This window comes from Alexandromys fortis, unplaced genomic scaffold, assembly GCF_014885135.2.
Source record: "Alexandromys fortis isolate MF-2015 unplaced genomic scaffold, M_Fortis_MF-2015_v1.1 scaffold_258, whole genome shotgun sequence".
Taxonomy (NCBI): domain Eukaryota; kingdom Metazoa; phylum Chordata; class Mammalia; order Rodentia; family Cricetidae; genus Alexandromys; species Alexandromys fortis.
The window spans coordinates 1,399,974-1,415,858 of NW_026068132.1; the positions used below are offsets into that span (position 1 = coordinate 1,399,974).

Genomic DNA, 15,885 nt, shown 5'->3' on the forward strand with positions numbered 1-15,885 from the left:
TTTTTCGAGACAGGGTTTCTCTGTGGCTTTGGAGCCTGTCCTGGAACTAGCTCTGTAGACCAGGCTGGTCTCGAACTCACAGAGATCTGCCTGCCTCTGCCTCCCGAGTGCTGGGATTAAATGCGTGGGCCACCATCGCCCGGCTTGAGGTAGGGTCTTGATGTGCAGCCCAAACTCATGATTCTTCTGCCTTTACCTTCTGAATGCTGCCATGTGGTGCATATGTGGAGGTCAGAGGGCAGCTTGTGGGAGCTGGAACGGGCTCCCTCCTTCTACCGTGTGGGTTCTGGGATGAAACTTTGGTCATCAGTCTTGGTGACAAAACCTTCACCTATGGGCTCACTCACCTTGCAGATCCTGTTATTTCTGTTAACTTTCAACAATGAGCATAATTAATTACTTCTATAAAAGTTCTTCTTTTTTTTTTTTTTTTCTAGTACAAGGGCTTTAAGGATACCAGGCAAACACTGTGCTCACATTCCTGGGCTCAGTGCTCTCTTCAGATTTTGAGACAGATCCTCCCTAAATTACCTAGGCTGACCTTGAACTCATGCTGTAACTCAAGCAGGTCTTAAATGTTAGAGCCTCCAAATTCCCAAGCAGCTGGGATCACAGGCCTGTGCTATCAGGCCCAATTTATTCAAGAATATTTCAAAACACAGTTTGGGCTAGGTGTGGTGGCCAGGAAACAAAGCAGGCTTTCTCAGGAGTGCCTGAGATGACACTGTTACTTCCCAGCCACAATTCTCAGAACCATGGGTCCCAAAAATTGCCAAATAAATCTCTGATACAGTGTGATTTCATACCTCTTGGCCTAGATTGACAGGTGTACTAAATAGCATCTTCATTAAAAAAAAAAGAAACAATAGTTTATTATCATCACTGATAGTGATAGTGAAGGTCGACTGCCTCCCCAGGTGCCCCAGCCTTCCTGCCTGAGCCTGGGGAGCTACTTTGTGGTGGTCCCTCATGTTGGGGGTAATGTCCTTGTTCATCTGATTCCAGTTCCATTGTTCCTGGCTCAGGGCTAAGCTCCACCTCGAGATGCCATCGGTATGCTCTCCTCTAGGCGACTGTCACCTCCAGCATCTGAGAAACCACCGCCTCCAGAGGCTGGGGCCACATCCACTTGGATGACACCATGCACTTGGGAGAGCTGTGGGCTGTCCAGACTGGCAATGAGCTGGCGGGGGCCTGGCCGCACAGGCACGAATGTCTGGCGTAGTGTGACTGTCTCATTGCCCCCGATATCCCTGTAGACAGAGACAGCATCATGAGCCTTGAGTAACTAAGGGTAAAGTCAGCAGCAAACATTGGCCCAGAGTGGCCAGGAAGGAAAGAGCAAGAGGTGGGGCCATCCAGGCATTTCTGAGTTCAGCTGGAATCTACACCCACAGCCCGGACAGAGCCTCCACCCCAGGCCACCTCCACACTTCCACACCTAGCTGTCTCCCCAGCACCTGGCCTCCTCCACTCCTGTTCCCACTGGTCAGAGACTACTAATAATTGGCAGCAGGCAGCAGCCTCGATTCCCGCTGCCCCTGCTGTAAAACCACACCTCCTCACAAGGGTTTCAAGGCCAAGGGAACTTTAGTGCAAGACCTGGAGGCCCAGCCAGGATCTCAAATGCTGTCAGTTTTGCCAGAGTAGCAAGCTAAAGAAATGGGACACAGCTGTCCTCACGAGGCACAGCTTCATGTACTAAGTTAACAGAAGGATGTTATCCGTGGAAAGGGTCGTCCCGATTTTTTTGTTTTTGTTTTTGTGTTTGTTTTTCAAGACAGGGTCTCTGTGTAACAGTCCTAACTGTCCTGGAACTAGCTCTTGTAGACCAGGCTGGCCTTGAACTCACAGAGATCCGTACGCCACCACTGCCTGGCAGATAATTGACATTTTTAAAATGACACACTCTCATATCTGTGTGTGTGTTATGTGTGTGATCCTAACACCAGTGTCATCCTCTCCTCGGGGAGCTCTGAAAATATATTCCCAGAACCCCTCTCGGGATCAGGATTCACTAGACTCACTGGCCGTCTCACCTTTCCTCCAGTCTGCTAATCCCTGGGAAGTGAACTAAATCCCTCAAGGGTTGGGCTTCCTTGGCACTTCTGAAAGAGAAGTCAACTCCCTAACCTGCCGTACAGGCTCACTCTGACTCAGCTCCCACCTGCTGCATCACCCCACCATTCTTCCTCTGGACCAGCCCCATGGGGTATCTCTCCTCGCCCAAAGTCACCTCCACTATGTTCTGCAGTGTTGGTGGTGTCTGCCCTGAGCTCCGAGTTCTGACAACTTCATCTCTACTCTTTCTCTAAGTCCTGGCTCACAGCACTGCCTCACAAGGGCGCCCTGAGTGCCTTCTGTCCCCAAGAAAATGAATCTCTTTTTTTTCTAGGCTCTTCCTTCAGTCTACATACTTAATTCTTTTACTTACAGGATCTTTAGAAAGGGTCTCACGAAGCCCAGACTAGTCTCAAATTTACCGTGTGATGGACACTGGCCTTGTGTTTTCAGCCCTTGGGTCTCGGCCTCTCCAGTACGATAATTACAGGTATTTATCGTCTCCCCTGACACAGTGCACGTTAAATCAGAGCATGGTTCATTTATGTGGAGTCAGTTCATGACTGTTAGATTACCTCCTGATTCTTCATAAACTTGTACTTCCTATTCCCAGTCCAACCCAAGCTTGCCTTGGGGTCCCTCTTTTGGGCACTAAACCCCACACAGTAGTCTGCCAACAGAATGAGCCAGCATCTTTTAATTCTGAAGATTAGGGTTCTTTGGAATGAAGCACTTAGCTTGGAGGCTATTTCTGAGGTTTCTCTGGACCAGTGTTTAGGACAAGTTACTTCTTTGGTCCTCACTTGCTGGTTCATAAGACAGAATGAGTGCAAAGTGAGATGATGTGGCTGGGTGGGTGTCACGACAGGAAGTAAAAAATTAAGTCTATAATTCAACAGGTTATGCTTTGGCTGGCTAAATATTTGTGTTCTTACTTTTCCTCATTTCTCTATAGATGGAAGGTTAAAGGTTGCTTAGTCATACGGTAACCTTCAAAAGTCTACTATAATTGAGTTGTGACATTTCAGAAGCTAACTTAGATTACAACCACTAACATCATTCCCACCTCCTCTAAACAAAACCCTGCTATCCACCTTCCAGGTAGGAACGTCAGAATCTTCCCTAGCCCAGGAAACGTTCTTATAGCCCAGGCGAGGCCCTTGCCACACCCCTGTTTTTGAGTTTGAGCTGAGAGCAAGTCAGCTGCAAAAGCTGGGATGTCCCTTAACATCCCAGCTGGTTGGTAATAAAACTCTCCTTGGCCGCAGCCATCCCAGATCTCTGTTTCTTCCTCCTTCCTCTCCATCCTTCACAGGCAGGTGCGTGCACCCATGTCCCCTTTGTGGTATGCATAATTTCTAAATGATACAGACATTATTGTCTACGTCTTTGTTTTCCTTGGTAATTAATCTTAACTCTAAGTTGCTTCAGCCTTTTCCTTAAAGCTAAATGTTCTCTTAGCAAATGGACGGCCGTCACTAAAGTTGCCAGAGTGTGATTCCAGTTCTGGGGGAATTCCCAAGAACTTCCAGCCTCCCTGGTGACACAGCCAACCGGAGGAGTGAGTCCTGGAATGTTTATTAAGTGGCCAGTCACCAGGCTGGGGTGGCACACCTTGTGGTATAATTGGGTTCCATGCCACAGCCTTTGATGTGTAAATGAGCGGCAAAGTAACACCCAACTTGGAATCTGATATATCCCCTTGAGGCTACCAAGTGTCCTGGAGGCTCTCTGCTCCAGGATCTCAGCGACTAAGAAGCAGCAGAGTGTTCAGGAAGACTGCCAGCTCAGGCATCACCCAGCTCCTGCAGTGGAGACCTTGATCGAGAGGGTGACGCCAGGATGCCATACAAGCCCTGCACCCAAGACAGAGGCCAGCTCTCCTAGCACCTAGCACAGTGGCCCTGTCCTTCTAGGGGGAGCATCCAGACAGTCAGAGGCCTCGTGAGCCTGGCCAGGGTGTATGCCTCTAGGGAGCCGAAGACGAGACTCCTTCCTTTGTGGTGTGAATGCAGCTGACTGATATCCCTGGACACATCTTACCCCTGCCATCTGAGCTGCTAGGGACCCTTGTAGGGTCTACTTGGTGCTACTTTGTTATATCAAAGCCTCTGAGTCCCAGGCTAGGCCAAAGAACAAGACCATAAACTCACCTTTGGCCTGATAACAAAAGTCATGGCTACCAGCATAAGGTATGAGGGGAAAGGCAGGCTAGGGAAAGGCCCTCTCACAGCCCCTCTCTTAGAACAGGTCACCCACTCCTATCAGAAGAAAGCTGGTTTAGACGATCTGCCCTCTCCTTCCTGCCATGCTTTTCCTGGGCGGGATGAGCAACAAGCGTCTGTGCCAGGTGACAGCAACAGGCACAGAACATGAGTGTTATGTGCCCTCACTGGGCCCAGAGCCACACCAGCAGAGATCAGATCCAAGCTGGCTGAGGGTCAGGAGGCAGGGCTCACTTCTCTGTTCTCATGGCACCGACCACTGAGCAAGCCAAGTGTCTGGTGGTTTGTGCTCCTGAAGGGGAAAGAGAGCCTGCCTGCCCTCATGAGCTGTGAAATGAGGCTTAGCCATTCACAAGGTGGGGCAGTGAGGGCCACAGTGAAAAAGTAACTAGTAGCGGAGACTGACTAAACCACACGCTGGACTAACTAGCCCAGAGGCTTTGTTATGGTCACTGGGCTGAGACGAATAGAGGCACCTGGCTAGGGAGACCTAGTCAGGAGCATGCAGCCGGGCTCGAACCTAAGCCTTTAGAGTTCGCAGTTCTCCGTTTAATTATATGACGGTCTCTAATGTACTTTAAAAGGCCTGCATGATCTCCAAATGAGATAATATTCCTGAAAGTGCATGGTCAACATTTCCATATTTGCCAAATGTTAGGGATGGGCTACTAATGATTCCCATGTGAGCTTCAGCTCCCTAATTAGGTGAGGCAGGGCAGGGACGCAGTGCAACACGAGGCACTCAGCAGGCCCTGGGCTGAATTGACCAGAGTTGCCAGAGACTGCTAGCTGGCCCCAAGCTGCTCTGTGGGGTCCTGACCAAAAAGAGAAGCAAAATTGAGGCTCGGGGCAGCCTGGGAGGAAAGGAGGGTAGCAGCAGCGTTAGAGAAGTCAGACTCACCCAACGTTGAGGACCTTGGGTCTCTGTAACCCAGAACCTTCAAGCCGGAAAACGACGTTGGTGAGGGTGGTGGGCAGGGGGTTCTTGAACACAATCTGTACTTCACATTCCTGGCCAACTACTGCTGCTCCCAGTAACTGAGGGAAACAGAGACCTTATTAGAGATCCTGACCAAACATGTAGGGCCCATATTTTGCACCCAAAGGAGAAACATGTTAGAACCGAAATCTCGCCGAGCCCCACATTTCCATCCCTGAAAGAAACCACCTCAAATACCAGGGAGGAAACTCATATCCACTCTACACCTCGAGGCTGCGGACTCAGACCTGAGAACCTGTTTTACCGATGAGGAGACCAAGGTCAGGTCTGGTCCCTAACCTTATCAGGGCAACTTGCTTCAGGCTTGCCCATCATTTCCCATAGCCCCAGGCTCCTGTTCTCTATTCACCCCTTGGGTACCAGAAAGTCACACTCACCGTAAGAGAGAGGTCTGGGGTGCGCAAACGGAAGGTGTGCTGCTTAGCTAATACCTGCCCACTTTCCTTGACGTGACCTGAGACATTGAGCAACATTGCCCCCTGGTCCACGAGGTGGGCCCTGTATTCCTTGTAGCTCACAGGCATGGTCACAGAGTCCGCTGGGAAGAAAATGCATAGTAATCACAGGCCTTTCCTCCCAAATCCAGCCTCCCAGAAGTGCTCTCTGTTGCTATAGGGCCTCCATGTCCAAAGCCAATGTGCTTGGACACCCAGAGGCAGGGCTGGGGAGGGAGCACTATCTAGGGACAGGGTTAGAGGGAGAGTACAATCTAGGGGCAGGGCCGGGGAAGGAGAATCTTCTAGGAGAAGGACTGAAGAGGAAGCACTCTCTAGGAGATAGATATAGGAAAGTATCATCTGGGGCAGGGCTGGGGAGGGAGCACCATTTAGGGACAGGGTTGGGGAATGAGCACCATCTAGGGGCAGGGCTTGGAAGGGAGCACCATCTGGAGCAGGGCTGGGGAGGGAGCACCATTCAGGGACAGGGCTGGGGAGAAAGCACTCTCCAGGAGATAGAGATGGGAAAGTACAATCTGGGGCAGGGCTGGGGAGGGAGCACCATCTAGGGATAGGGCAGGGAAGGAGCATCATCTAAGGGCAGGGCTGGGGAGGGAGCACCATCTAGGGGCAGGGCTGGGGAGGGAGCACTATCTAAAGGCAGAGATGGGGAAGGAGTACCACCTAGGGGCAGGGCTGGGGAAGGAGTACCACCTAGGGGCAGGGCTGGGGAAGGAGCACTTACAGGCTCCCGGGGCTAGTGCCACTTCCTTCTTGGTCTCCTTGAAGGTAGGCCCAGTGACACCAGTGTAGTAGGTAACAGAGAGGTAGAGGTGCAGCTTTACGGTGCGGCGGCTACTGCCATTATTGGTCAGCATCACGGAGACTGCCAGATCCTGTCCCATCACAGCGTCCTGTGCCTCCACCTGCATTGCCACGTCCTCAGCAGAGTCCCGAGTGGCATACACATTGGGCTTGCTGCCATGGGCAGCAGCCTTCTCCACAGCCCTCCGCTCTGCTTCTGAGCCTGAGGGTTGAAGTCAGGGGTGAGTTCAAGCCATTGCTGGGGTAGGCCAATGCTCTTGAGGAACCCTCAGCCAGGAGCTGGCTGGCTGGGTGGGAAGAATGTTACCTTCTGGGTGCTTATAGATGTGTGTGATGTCTTCCCGCATATTGGAGCTGATTGCCTTTGTGACAATGAGCGTGCCAATGGCTTTTTCCTCCACATACACAATCTTGAAGCTGCCATCATCCTGTCGCTGCCAGTACACCTTATCACTGTTAACCTGTGAGAGAGCAGAGAAAAGCAGGACTATAGTGGGCCAGGAAAACAGGCCTGACCCCCAGAGCCTTCTTCCCTCAACCCCAGGAGCTGCAGGCAATTGAACCAGCCACAGTCAAGGAGCAGGGAGGAAGCTGGCCTAGGAGGCTCCTTGTAGCCCATTTTGGCATTAATAACAGTTTTCCCTTATGGTTATTTGCTGGCTTTACAACTTATGAAGCAGCCCCATATCCATTATCTCTTTTGATCCTGAGTACAGGAAGCAAGGCAGCCATTATTATGTCCTTTTTACAGCTGAGGAAACTTAGACTCTAGAGTGAGTGACTTGCCCAAGGTTACACAGCTAGCCAGTCAGCGGTGAAGTCAGGACCAGAGGACTCAGGACCGAAGCCGGGGCTCTGGTTGCTTCAGACTGCTGAGGAGGCACCTGGAGCCCAGCCCTCACCTCGGCGAAAATGAAGGGCGTGTCATACTTCATGTAGACTAAGCCGTTCTTGATGGACTCCACGGAGCAGGGGCCACAGCAGAAGATGCCTGGGAAGTGAGACAGGTGATGGGGCTAAGGAGGCCCAGAGGCATGGCGGGAGCGGGAGGGGTCAGGGACAGCCTGGCTAACAGCTGGACAGACAGCCATAGAGCCAGGCTGTCAGCATGCCCTCTGCACTGGCTGGCTGCTCTGTCCACCATCCGCAGAGCTCAGGACCCCCTCCCCCAATCTTTCCTCACAGTCAGTTCAGGGCCCACATTGGTTCTGGTTGGCTGAGAGAGCAGTACGCCACCATCACTATTTCAGAAACACCTCTGCTGTGCAGCACACTCTGACCTCTTTACTGGGAAGCGAGAAGGGTGATGGGAAAGAAGAGACTGTCCTTATTGTACTCAGGAGGGCTTCCGAGAGAGGGTGAACTGGCTGCAATAGGTTGGCTGGGACAGAAAGTGCAAACAGGAAGTGAGGGCTATCCAACAGGAAAGGATCCTAACACGGAATGCTCTGGCCTCCTCTTTCAGATGGGGAAACAGGCTCAGCCAGTGAGGAGGCTGCCCTGTCTTAAAAGGCAGCTGGAGACAGCTTCGATTTACCCAGTAGCTCTACTGTTGTAGGCATGTTGCTAGTCCTCTTTGAGACACGGTGTCCATCCATCCACACCATATGGTGTATACACACAGCATTCTATTCAAGAACATGGCACACAAAGATGCTTCCTTGCCAATATCACTTGTCCAAGCCATGGTAGACTTAGGTCCTGGCCATTCTGCCCAGAGCCCCTGCCTGACATCCACCTCATTATTTCTTAGAGCTGAACCAGAGGTCAAGTTTCCCAGTACACTGCAAGCATTGCTGGGTTATGCAACCCAGGACCCCTTTTACATAGATGATGGGCAGGGAGTGGTCTGGGAAGGGACCAGAAGAAGAATGCAAGTTAGGCCAAGGCTATGTACTCGAGGAAAGGGGAGGCGAGAAGAAGCAGCAGGTAGACTGAAAGCCAGAGGGAGAGGAGGCTGTGAGAGCAGAGCAGACGTCAGGTATCACCTCTATGGAGAGTAATAAGAGACAAGCAGCTGACAGGTCATGCCACCCCAGGTCATGTCAGAGCTATAGAGCTATTTCCCTTTAACCTGTCTGAGCCCTGCTTTCTGTATACTGTACATGTATGCAGTGCACAGGGGAACAAAAGGGAGACCAGGGTTCATTCTCCTGGAGGAGACCCAGACAAAGTTATAATACCTACAAGAGCCACCTTTTACCAGTGTCCCACTGGCTTAGGATGGGTTCCAAACATGGGGGACCTTAAGAATCACCAAGGGAATTTTTGAAACAGAGAGTGAAAAACATGGGTACAGCCCGGGATTAAAGACTTTCTGAGCATGCTCAAGGCCCCAGGTTCAAAACCAGGACTGGGAAGAAATAGATACGCCCATCCTCGGAAATTCTGATGGATCAGTTTTGATGTTCAGGTTTTGGGGTGGGAACCCCTCCAAAATAGAAATTTACTTTATAAACATCTAATAGAAAATAAATAACTTTTACATCTTATGGTATTCAATAATTCTGTTTTCTCCTTCCATGTACAGAGGTCATATTACTTATAACTTTTTCTTCATGTGTAGTGTGTGTGTGTGTGTGTGTGCTGGGAATTGAATCCAGACCTAATTATGACTTTTAGACATATACATAAGTGTGTGTCCTTTAATTAATTATATCTGGAATATGTAAGTTAAAAAGCAAGTAAGAATAATTGGTTTTTCAGGGGAAGGAAACGTGTTACTGAATATTCTTGAATCTTCTCTAACTCTGGAACTATCTGAGTATTTTAGTCATTATAAATTATAAAATAAAATGAAGTCAAGTAGCTATATGAAGAGAAGAAAATAAACTAATAGATTCACGGTGGTTCAGTTGATAAGTTCACGTGGGGAACTGTTGGGTCAAAGGGCTTGGCTCTCCAGCCGAGACAGGGGTATGAGGACAGGGTCGGGGCAAGGCCTGCCTTACCACTGCTGGTCTCCTGGGGTGTAGCATCCACAACCTGCCACCCGTCAAAGCCTGAGGGCAGATCTGGCCTCTTCATCCAGCAGTCATTCCACACATGGAAGTTCCTAGAGGGGCACACAGTTCCCATTCAGGTCCTCCCCAGTTCCCATCCCGACCACAGCTCAGCATCCCAGCCTCTGACCACCTTCATCTTTAGGACAAGTGGCAGGGCCATTCCTCGCCCTGTGCTCACCAAACAGAATCGTGGTTCAGATGCTCAAGAGGCTTCATGTTCTCATCAAAGTAGATGTCCATGGTGAGGGACGTGTCTGTGTCGTGTGCGGAGTTGAAGTTGGTGACAGTACGGGTCGCAAGGCCCAGGCACCGCAGCACTGTGGAGGAGCCAGGGTTAAGGGCGGGGGCAGAGGCTGGCTGTAGGTATGGCATCAGCAAGAGGGAAAGGGCAGCTGAGTCTGCCAAGCTTGGAGGGACCACCAGAGTTAGGGGTCAGAAGACCCAAGTATCTTTGGGTTGCAAAGCAGTTTGGGTTACAAAGCCACCTGCTTGACTCAAGCCCTGACTATTGCTTCTTCTTTCTCTCCCTTAGGCCTCTCTCGGTTGTTAACACTAATTAATGATAATTAAGGTCATTCTATCATCCACCCTTAGTGGTGCCCTATCCTGTAGCCACAGTTGGGCTCGACAGAAATGGAACCCTTCCCTCCTTACAGAGATCAGGCTATTCCTGACCCAGTCCCTCTACTACCTGTGGTGGTAACACCAGCAAAGACCCAGCACTGGCCATAGGGGACAGAATAGCCGGTGCGCAGGTAGCTAAGCAGGATCTCCACGCTGCCCACCCACGCTGAGGGGTTGGTGCCTCGAGAGTAATCGCCAGTCCAGTTCCCAATCAGGACTCCGTTGTCATCCAGGGAGTTCACCTGCCCAGGAAAAGACAGGGTGTGGCTGGGTTTGGGGAGGTGCTCAGGATCTTCTGGATTCCCCAGCCCCTAACCCTGCAACCTCAGGAACTAGACACCAGCCTAAACTCCACCCACTTCCCCCCAACACACCTGCCCCCCACGCCCCTTGCTGTAACGCCAGAATGTGAATACTGGGTGTGCCAAGTTTGGGGCTTGGCCCCACATTCCAAAGGAGCTGGTACAGAAAGCATGAAAGGCGTGGTGGGGTACAGGCAGGGAAGGGAAAAAGAGGAATGAACCCATTTCCCTCACTCTCAATACTCTCTTTAGGTGGGGGAATCCATAAAGGGCAGGGCAGGAAGACACAGAAAGGGCTTATGGATATAAGAGTGCTCACCATGGCAGAGATGACCCGGCAGACACTGACTGGGTCCCCACGACCTCCATATGGCATTCCCCTCCGATCCAAGATGTACAGACAGGCATCCAGCACCCCGTGATCAAACTGGAAGCAAGGAGGGAAGAGGTGACCACAGTCCCTCAAAGCGATGCTCAGACCACAGGCTAGCATCCTGCCCAGTCCACCACATCCCTCCCTTCCATCTCCCTCGAGTGCACAAGGCCCAGCCCAGCCATACCTGGCCATAATTCCAGGTCCGTTCGCCAATCTGTGCTTCTGTCCCATAGTAGATTCTTCCAGACTCATTAAGCACATATTCTTGCCGCCAGTCCTCATGGTCCACGTACACCAAGTCCTCTGTATCCCCAAAAGCACATAGCAAATTCTATCCATTTTCTTCCTGGGCCCTACCTTCCCCTCAGCCAGGTCTATAGAATTCATAGCCACAGAAGAAGGTGGGGGTGGGGATTCTTCTAGCCTGACAGGACTGCTCGCTCTAAGGAAGGATGGTGAGAAAGAAGGTTGGCTGTGGCCAGGGTCCTTCATCGGAATAAGTCAGGTGGGCGTCTCTTTTCTACAGTGGGCCTCTATCTCCTCTCCTGGACAATGAGAGTGGGTGTCTTTCCTTATGACCAGATGTTCAGGCATCTGATCCCAGGAAAGGAAGCCTGACCTACTTGCCCTCTGCTCTTGACCCCAGCTGGTTTACCTGGGCACCAGGGGTTGAAGAGGATGTAGATCTCATTGCGGGGGTCAAAGGGCAACTGGAACTCTCCAGCTTCAGAGCGTGTGCGGACAGTGAGTTGAAATTTGCCGATGATGGCGTTAGGGGAGGTATGGACGCGCAGGTTTACGTTGTGTCCGCTGGTCTTGGTCACTTGGGCCTTCCAGCCATCACTGCCCCCTCTGCCCACCGGGATGATCACGTGGGTACCCTTGCCCACCTCAGGACTGTTTCCTAGGATAACAAGGTCAGCATTTAGGTAGTGAGAGAGCTGCTGGAAGTGGGAGAGACACTAAGAGTTTGTTCAGCCCCACCCAAGAGGTCTGTGAGCCAATTTGTATGTCCCTAAGTAGGGTTACCACACCAGCTTGTGACAATCTTTTCAGAGCAGCATGGTGGCCGCCCCATGCTCTCCTGCGTGTCAGGGCAGAGCCCCAGTTCAACATCCCAAACCTGTTCCCCCGACAATGAACTCAAGTAGGGAGAGGACACTGGGGCCACTGTCACCCTCTGGCTCCCGCCCTGTCCTACTGAACTGAAGGGAAATTAAGTTGGGTCCATTTGCCCCATAAGAAAGAACACTCCAGATACCAGAGGTCAGTGTGGCCTGCTCCCTGGGGTCACGGCTTCTAGAGCCCAGAGCATTTCTGGAGGTGGTAGGGGGACTTGGGAAATTAGAGGCTGGGGTGTACATGGCTGGGCTCTAATCAGAGGGTAAGAAGAGTCACCCGCCCCCAGCAGCTGTATAATCACCAGCCTGGGCAGTCAACGGTCACTAAGCAACATGGTGAGGGAGGCACCTGCCTTGGGCCATGGCCTGGACTGGCAGAGAGACGGGCACACGGGGGCTAGGCGAATGAGCGAGCAAGACCCAGAAAGAAGGGCACACCGAGCCAACAATGCCGAAAGACAAAGAGGCCAGCCCGGAGAGGAAGTGCTGTGTGGTAGCTGCCCCTGGCGGCTTGAGGAAAGCCAGCTTGGGCAAGCTGCAGCACCAAAGCCTCTCAGAGAGCACCACCAGGGGAACACGAAGAATCTTGCACCTGCCTCTCCCGGCAGAGATGAGGAGTGACAGGGAGGAGCCTAAAGACCTCTTTAACCTAACACTAGCCTTCCCTCCAACAAGCCCTGGGCCTTGCCCCTTCTCATTCCAGGCCTCACTCACCGATGAGAAGTTCGAGGGCAATGCGATCAGAGGACTCATATTCTCGGTTCAGGATGAGGATCATGTGGAAGGGCTGCCCACGGCGCACAATCAGCTCATCATACTCAAACTCATCCGTGTGGTGCTCTCGGCGGTTCTGGTCCGAGCGTGAACACAGTAGATCCACACCCGTCACAACCAGCATTCCCTCTGTAAGGCCACATTCCTGGGTCAGTGAAGAGTCCACAAGGAACCCAGACCCCCCCTCCCCCCAGAAGTCGTTCAGCCCCGCTGGAGATGCCAGGATAAATCTTAGACCCCCCATCAAGGCAGATAGCCTCACCTCGGATGGTGCCATCTCCAGCTGCGTTCACAGCACTGCCCCGAGACTCAGGTCTCCGGCCGCCCCGGGAGCTGGACCCTCGGCTTCTGGAGCCAGAAGGTTCAGGCCCCCAGTCATCATCAGCTCTGTTCCCGCAGGAGCAGCAGCCACAGCAGCGAGCCCAGAAGGAGCGGCCTCCTCCTCGGCGGGAACGCGAGCGTCTGTCTGGCTCTGGCTCTGGTTCCGGCGACGGGGTGGTAGGGGGCTGCCAGGGGTTCCAACCCCAGCGGCCCGTGTCTGAGCGAGGACCTTCCATTGTGCCTGTGAAGAAAAGGCATGGGACGCTCTAACCCACTCAGCTCTCCTGTACCCCAGATGCCCACCCCACCCACCCAGAAACTCTTCAGATAAATTGGTTCAGTAACAGCTAGGTGACTGAGATAATTTTATTCTAACCCAGAGATGCCCCCAAAGACCCCATTTGGTCACCCAGAAAAAGCACCCCATACTGCAGAGAAAAACCTCTTCACCTTGCTATAGGTACTCTCAAATCTCATCCCAAAGCAATGTCCAGTGGAGAAACCCTCGAGGATCCACCTGAGGAAATGCACTGTTCCCTAAGTGGACACCTGTCACACCTGTCACAGCTGTCACAGCCCCAAACCCCAAACCCCGTACTGGTCCCTCCACCTGCTGGCTTCTCAGTTTAGAGGTCCAACCTCTAGGACCATTTAACAGAGTTCTTCCCATAAAGACAGGTAGGTGGATTGGGGCGGGAGGCAAGGTCCCCCACACTCCTCACGTCAGGGCAAACTTCAGGCAGAGTTGTGGAGAGGGCACAGCAGGCTTAAGCAGAGCGGCCCCACGAAACCCGGGTCTCAACCCACAGCAGGTGCGCACTGACGAGCGTTCCTTTCTGAGTTTGGGCTGTGTGTCCCACCAAACGACGACTTGCTGTGGCTCAGCACCGAGATAGACGCCCGAGCCTCTCACCTGGCAGCGGTGTTGGGGATGGCACCACTGGGTCCCGAGCCCGGGTGGAGCAGGTCAGGGCGTATGGGACGGGACCAACAGGCTGGACGCAGCCACGCGAGTGGAAGGTGTAGGGCGGGCCGGGTAAGTGGTTTATGAGGGGAGGGTGGGCGGGGCTGAGCTTCTGGGAAAAGGGGTAGGATGGTTGCTTCATCCCCTGTCGGTCAAGAGGCCAGTCTCTGGGGGTTGTCCCCAAGTAGGGGCGGGACTTTCTCCTTTCTAGGAACTGAGATCATGATAAAGAGGGGGGTCGGGTCAAGTCCTGTCAGACCTGGGGCTGAGGTGAAAACGGAAGGTTTTCGGCCATGAACCCCACACCAACCTGACTCGTGCCACATCGCGCGTTCAGAGCGCACAGAGAAGGGCTCCTCTTCCACTCTCAGCCCTGTAGGGCAGATTTATTTCGAAGCTGGAGACGCTCGCTTACTTGTGGTACCCAGCAGGCTTGGCCTTGTGGAAATGGTCTCTGGGCCTGGAACTCGTTTTTGCCAGGAAGATCCCAGTACCCCAGGCTGCAGACAGATGACATCAGCAACCAGGCCTTCAAACTGGCTCCACCTGCCAGTCCCTGACCAGCCAGCTCTACCAGATCTTCTCATATCCCTCAGTTACTGCACTCCCGTCTGTCTCTCCTTCCAGCCACTCCACAGCCCCCGGGATGAGTGGAGCCGTCCCACACTTCCTTCTGTCTCCTAAGTCTGAGATTAAGGAGTTCACAAAAGGAACACTCTTGTTTCCCCCTCCCATCTTGGAAGTTTAGGTCTGGGCGGACAGGGGCCTCCTCTCCAGGCTACCTGGTATTCCCATCTTTCACTGCGTCTGTCTTGGCAGCTGGAGGCGAGCATTTCCCCTCATTTCTAAGATTCTTCTTGGGAATCCAGACCAATCAGCTCCAGGAACCTACCTTCTGTACTTCCTAACTCTAGCTCTGGGAGGAACGTCAGAGATGTCATTAAGAGCCCCAAGGCAGTAAGGAGCTAGGCATCTTTAGGCAGGCTCTCCTTGGGTCTCGTCCTTGGCACCACCAGCCAGAACCTCTTACTCTATCACACTGGTGTTCCAGCTCTACCGACAGGTCACCAATCAGAGGACAGTGAAATCAGGGTTGGCAAAAAAGACCCAGAAGCAAATGTGGCAACAATCTGTTTGGACATGTATCCTGTGCAGAGGTATCTTGGGGAGCAGGAACAGAAGCTCCAAATCTCCACCCACACTAACTTTTTGGTTTGTTTTGAAATGGTTTCCCATATAGCCCACAGGCAGATCTTGAACTCACAGCAATCCTCCTGCTTTAGCCTCCCAATGCAGGGATTACAGAAGAGGGGGCCCACAGACCAAGCATCATGTGGGTTTTCCCCTGTTGAGCTAGCAAGTCCTGGAACCTAGCAGAGGTTTTGCGCCACTTCCAACATCCTCAGTTTAAACCAGGGGAAATCAAAATTCAAGGCCGGTATGTGGCAGGTCAGCCAAAGGGCTTCACCGTGAGATTGTTTTGCTTATCACTGTGGATACGAGAAGAGGTAGAGCTTCAAGGGGCGGGGCATGTGAGCCCACATGCGCCCAAGCAGGTCCCAGAGAACCAGGAAAATGCCTGGTTTGCCAAACTCTTCTTCTAATCAGTCATCCTCTCTCCCCGCTAAGCCAAGTTTGACTCAGTGCCCTAACCCCTGAGCCACTCCCTGGAGGCCTTGCACCCTGTAGCTTTCAAAGCTTGAACACAGTGCAGAGCGGTGTGGGTGCACCTCAGGAGTAGACACCCATCTTAATACCTCAGGGCCAGGCAGAGCTCTGTTTAATCATTTCATACTAATAAAGAAATAGGAAAAGAAGCTAAGCCACTAAAGCAAGGTGTTTAGTATCCA

General features: G+C 52.3%; 1 protein-coding gene across 2 annotated transcripts; it reads right to left on the reverse strand.

The window, feature by feature from the left end:
- Window positions 1–606: 606 nt before the first annotated feature.
- Window positions 607–14,122, reverse strand: Tgm1 (transglutaminase 1). 2 transcript variants are annotated; one of them, XM_050126167.1, is made up of 15 exons: window positions 13,794–13,913; window positions 13,013–13,312; window positions 12,691–12,879; window positions 11,511–11,759; window positions 11,040–11,158; window positions 10,799–10,906; window positions 10,245–10,419; window positions 9,732–9,870; window positions 9,500–9,603; window positions 7,451–7,539; window positions 6,856–7,009; window positions 6,469–6,750; window positions 5,664–5,824; window positions 5,188–5,324; window positions 607–1,253 (listed from the first exon to the last, which is right to left on the reverse strand). In XM_050126167.1, exons 2-15 carry the CDS (start codon window positions 13,305–13,307, stop codon window positions 1,028–1,030), a joined length of 2,427 nt encoding a protein of 808 aa, XP_049982124.1. In that variant the 5' UTR covers window positions 13,308–13,312; window positions 13,794–13,913; the 3' UTR covers window positions 607–1,027. The 2 variants fall into 2 exon arrangements, with proteins under 2 accessions (XP_049982124.1, XP_049982123.1); XM_050126166.1 differs by lacking the exon at window positions 13,794–13,913 and adding an exon at window positions 13,985–14,122 and having other exon boundaries at window positions 608–1,253.
- Window positions 14,123–15,885: the final 1,763 nt, after the last annotated feature.

Coding starts and splice junctions, on each gene's coding strand:
- Tgm1 (XM_050126167.1), bottom strand. CDS start 13,307: ATGGAAGGTCCTCGCTCAGACACGGGCCGCTGGGGTTGGAACCCCTGG. Junction 10,420..10,798: donor GCCGGGTCATCTCTGCCATG/GTGAGCACTCTT, acceptor TTTCCTGGGCAG/GTGAACTCCCTGGATGACAA. Junction 6,751..6,855: donor CATCTATAAGCACCCAGAAG/GTAACATTCTTC, acceptor TTCAACCCTCAG/GCTCAGAAGCAGAGCGGAGG.